Source organism: Protobothrops mucrosquamatus, unplaced genomic scaffold (genome assembly GCF_001527695.2).
Source record: "Protobothrops mucrosquamatus isolate PMUCROS unplaced genomic scaffold, P.Mucros_1.0 scaffold1923, whole genome shotgun sequence".
In the NCBI taxonomy this organism is placed as follows: domain Eukaryota; kingdom Metazoa; phylum Chordata; class Lepidosauria; order Squamata; family Viperidae; genus Protobothrops; species Protobothrops mucrosquamatus.
This window is the reverse complement of record NW_015388044.1, coordinates 193,166-198,264: the sequence shown is the minus strand read 5'-3', so window position 1 is coordinate 198,264 and position 5,099 is coordinate 193,166. Positions and strand designations below refer to the sequence as shown.

The following is a 5,099-nucleotide window of genomic DNA, read 5'->3' as shown; positions in this document are numbered from 1 at the left end:
AAAAAAAAAAACTAGATTCAGGCAAAGCGAATAAAAATAAGGGCTTTATTCAAAATTAGTTGAACATCTCCTATACAATAAAAGTGAGCCCTGACAAATAAGTCATCCAATGGAAGAGAGGTGTCCAATGATTAAAAAAAATAAAAGTCCACGTTAAGACTGTGAGTGACCATCTTTGGGAAGGTTTACTGGTTTTTGATCTTCAGTCCTTAATAATCCTCCCACATTAAATCAGATTTAACATTCTCCATTTTATCTTCATTTGTCACAATGGTATCTTGTCACCGATTTGCGGAAATCTGGTTCTTACACTGGGTTTTTCTCCTATGAAAAGTTGAGGAAAATACACACAGAAACATTTTATTGTTCCAACTCAAGCCTAATCAAATCACTTGTCATCGTGACTCATACCAGGATCTGATATCCAACCTCCAGAGATAAACTGCTAAAATCTAACAGCCCTTGTCTAACACTTGGTGAGAACCGAAAGCTAAGCAAGTAGGCATAAAACAATTCACAATGCGTGCCATATTTTGCTGCACATCATTAGAGCTATGGGCAAAGCATTTGTAAGGTGGTGGTAAAGTCTTTATTTCTCAGCCATAGCTTTGGCCTTTCCTTGATCTTCCACTTTCTTGATGGCAGCTTGTATGGCTTCTTGGTCACCCAGAAATCGGTGCTGGCCAAGCGGTTGCAGATTTTCATCAAGTTCAAGGAGGACCGGAACGCCGGTGGGAAGAGTCACGTTGACTATAGCCTCATCAGAGATGCCTGCAAGGAAGAAGGAACAAAGTTACTGTCATTATCTTACACTGGTTGTAGGTAAGCTTTAGCTCATGAAATATAATGCCAGGAAGGTCTTCGGTTTGGTAAAAAAAAATTAAAAATGCACTTTTCATTTTAAAATGTTTTAAATTAAACCACATGATTGTCTATGGAGACTCTCAGTCATCTGGGTCATGGTTGTCCCAAAGGTGCTTTTTTCAAGAGGCAACTGGACTTTGTTTTTCCTTGAAGATGTTTCACTTCTCATCCAAGAAGCTTCTTTTGTTCTTCAGAACTATATAACGCCTGATCTCCAACTCCGTATAACCAACATTTTGACATGTAAAGAAAGTAAAAAATAAACAAAGCCACCATGGATAATCTCTCACCTAACCAATGTGTTTCCTTCTTGGACCTAAGATTCATGCTGGACCCACCCAAGGTTCCAGTTTTCAAGAGACCCATCCAGATATTTCTAAGTCCACAAAGCAAGGGACCGTGTTGCCTCGGTATTCACCAACTTCCCAGATACATGTACACATGCATATATCCACAAACACAACAAAGCAACCAGTTGTTGTAACGAATATTCTACCTAAATTAAACCACCTTCCCTTAAAAGAAAATAAATCATGCTTTATGTTGTTGAGTTCCCTGAATTATGGATGCATAACACCCTCCATGGCCCTTCTCCAATCCTAGACAATGCATCTGGTCTGGCATCTCTGGGGTTCTTCTTGTCCTTAATGCTTGCCTCTTTTTCTTTAAAGAAGAAGTTTTCTCTGCCCAAACATTTCAGGACAGAATCAAAGAAATAGTATGACCTTCAACAATGGTTCTACTATAAGAGTCAGAACTTGGTGAAAAGAGGAAAAAGAAAGAGGGGAAAAAAAAACTGTGTTAATCTTCCCGTACCAACAAAAGCTACGTACACGTTACAGCTGAAAGTTACAAACTTTGTCCCAAATGCTAACAGTTGTTTAGGAGACCCAGAACAGCTGAGAAACATCCGTCTTTATTTGACATGCTAAATAGGACAAACAGCAGGAAAACCAGCTGGCAGCTGAGTAGATGGAGAAATTTCTCAGAGACGTATGCCTGGAAAATGAGTTTGCATTATGAGAGCGTGGAAGCCTGGTAAAATTCATTAATTTGTTCAAGTTAGTCCAACTTGAGAGCAAAGTCCAGTGAAACTAGAGGGATGACCGTATGGAGGTTGAGCAAAGTACGTGGGAATTGAATAATAACAAAATAGATCAACCTTTTTTTTAATCCAAGACTAAAAACATGCTTAAGCAGCCAACTTACCCTGTAAAGTTGAGACTTTTGATGGAGTTATTTTTTTTAAGAGACTTAACTGCTCTCACTAAGCATCCCCCAAACTGCTGAGAAAAATAACTAAATGAATCCGAAAAATTGCTCGTCTCTGTAGATATGCAACAATCTTTTTTTTCCCCAAACAATTGTATTGATTTTTCCATTTTTGCACCAAGAAGCTTAAGAACCAACGTGGAGATAGGGTAATCAGTTAAATACAATAACATCGTAAATGTACGGCTCAAATAATACTCCTTAAAATTTCCCTCTCTATCAATTAGAATAATATAGTCAAATTAATACATTTCTAAATAAAGTTCATTCATTAATACATTCCTAAATAAAAATTCCATTAATCAAACCCATTACCTATATAAATCAAAATCCTGTTTTCAGCTATTATTAATTTCCATATACCATAGATATGCAACAATCTTAATTAAGGGCTCCCTGATCTCAACAATTGGGAAAGAGCCAATGACAATCATCTTCCGAACTGCTGCAAAGAAAACAACATAAGTAACATCTATAAAGTCATCAGGAGCCTTATTTTTTATTGATTTTATGATCTTAGTTTAGCCAACTTGCATCATATCACACACCAAACTCTGCATATGCCAAATGAATGTTTATCACTTTCACGACAAGAAACATTATTTCTTTCCTGTTTATAAAAGTGACTTTACTAGGTAGCCAAAAAAAAAAAATAATACTCGACACAGCAGCTTTCCCCCCAACCAGGATTCCTAGAGTAGCTACTGCTAGGAATTCTGGGAAATGCAGTCTGCACATTTAGAGGACACTCAGCATAGGAAAAACTGCATTATAGACCACTGAAGAAGTGATAATATAGAAAAGTACATAATGATAAGTGGCCACTGGTCAATCAGGAATAGTAGGCGAGCCGCTGTTGTGCAAAGCAAACTAAAAGGGCATTACAAATTATTCCTGTTGCAATAGGATGCAGGTACAGCTTCTTAGTGAGTCATATTTGTTCTTTCACTTAGAAGAGGGAGTTACAGCTATATCTTTATTTTCCCAAAGTAACACAATCTTTAAAAAAAACAACACACAGGAGTTTTACATAGGAAATGTTCTTCAACTTGATATGGATCCAGATGTGTCCCAACTACAACTACATCAAGTCTAGGGTTGCCAGGTCTGCTTCCAAAAAATAGCGGACAAGCGGGGTGGGGTGGGGTTAAGTAGTAAAAAAAGTAGACTGTACAGCTTTAGATTACGTACCATTTCATCATAAAGCTTTTGAATAAAAAAAAATGTCCCCTATTTTGTGAAAAAAAATAGTGAACATAATGTGAAAAAAGCGGACTGTCCACTCAAATAGTGGACACCTGGCAACCCTAATCAAGTCCATCCAGCATATTCAAAAGATATTAGTTCTGTGCAGGGGTAGGCAACCTTGGCTCTTTTATGACTTGTGGACTTCAACTCCCAGAATTCCTGAGCCAGCCACGCTGAGGGGAAAGGGAGAGGTTTCCAAGCTGAGCCATGCTGGCTCAGGAATTCTGGGAGTTGAAGTCCACGAGTCATAAAAGAGCCAAGGTGGCCTACCCCTGTTAATAGGCTAACATATCTGGGAAACATTCATTTACACAAGTGTTTCTTTCAGATTTGTTTAAGAAATAGTGGGAGATTCAAAATATGAAAGGGATTGGAAGATGGGTGATTTAGAACTGTTCTTACCTCCATGAGTGATCACTAGGGATGTGGTGAACTGTTGGTGCAAACCATAAATGTCAACTAAAGTCAGTGTCCAATTACTTCAAATACTTGTAACATTAACTAGTTGACCTTTCTACATCCATCTACATTACAAAAAAGAGGTTGAGACCTTGGAAAAGTGCAGAGAACAGCAACTTAGATGATTAAAGGCCTGGAGATGAAAACATATGAAGAACAGTTGCAGAATTTGGGTTTGGCTAGTCTAGAGAAAAGAATGACTAGGGGTGAGATGATAGCAGTATTCCAGTATTTGAGAGGCTGCCACAAAGACGAGGGAGTCAACTTATTTTCCAAAGAATCAGAGGGCAGGACAAGAAACAATGGATGGAAACTAATCAAGGAGAGAAGCAACCTGGAATTTAGGAGAAACTTCCTAACAGTGAGGACAATTAACCAGTGGAACAGTTTTGCTTCAGAAGTTGTGGGTGCTTCATCACTGGAGATTTTTAAGAAGAGACTGGACAGCCACTTGAGCAGGGGGTTAGACTAGAAGACCTCTAAGGTCCCTCCCAGCTCTATTCTGATTGGTAGTCTGACTGATTGATATCTTTGCATTATATAATCCTAGCACTTATTCAACTAAACTGAATAAAGCACCACTAGTCAGATGCAACAAGGAAACATATATAAGTAATCCTTGACTTACAACCATTGCTTTAACAACCATTCAAATTCACAACAGCAATGATAAAAAGGGATTTATGACCAGTTTTCACACATACAACCATCACTGCATCCCATGATCAAAATTTGGCCGCTTGTCAACTAGAATGTATTTATGATGTTTGCAGCATCCCAGGGTCACATGCTTCTGCCCAGTGATTTCAGGACATCCCATCTGAAAATCTTGAACATTTGCTATTTATTGTAATATTTCCGTGGATGTTTTTAATAATCACAGTTTCAACTGCTCCTCAAATTGTTTATGGATTAATAAAACTGTATTCATTTTATATATAACTAAAAGCATCACTTTTTAAATCTCAAATTAAAACTGACACCCAGATGGTTAAAATTCCCAATTTATGAGGAAAAAAAAATATGGCAAAATCAGCATTATTTGAGGACTGATCTGTTTATTTATTTATTTATTTAATTTAATTTATATGCCGCCCTTCTCCCAACGGGACTCAGGGCGGCGCACAACATATTTAAAACAAAACATAAATACATTCCCCCCCCAATAAAACCGAATTAAATCAAATTTTAAAGTTGTGTCTCTGTCAAATTGCTAAAAAATAAACCCCATATAAAATCCTCCCTAGGTCAGGTCC

General features: G+C 37.6%; 1 protein-coding gene across 1 annotated transcript in view; it reads right to left on the bottom strand.

Annotated features, from left to right (window-relative positions):
* Positions 1–39: 39 nt before the first annotated feature.
* The window catches only part of BPGM (bisphosphoglycerate mutase), an 11,927-nt gene continuing 6,867 nt past the window's right edge, over positions 40–5,099 (bottom strand). Inside the window, exon 2 of the mRNA XM_015823587.1 lies at positions 40–771. Within this exon, the coding sequence (XP_015679073.1) occupies positions 590–771 (182 nt within the window). The 3' untranslated portion in view covers positions 40–589. The remainder of the gene's footprint in view (positions 772–5,099) is intronic.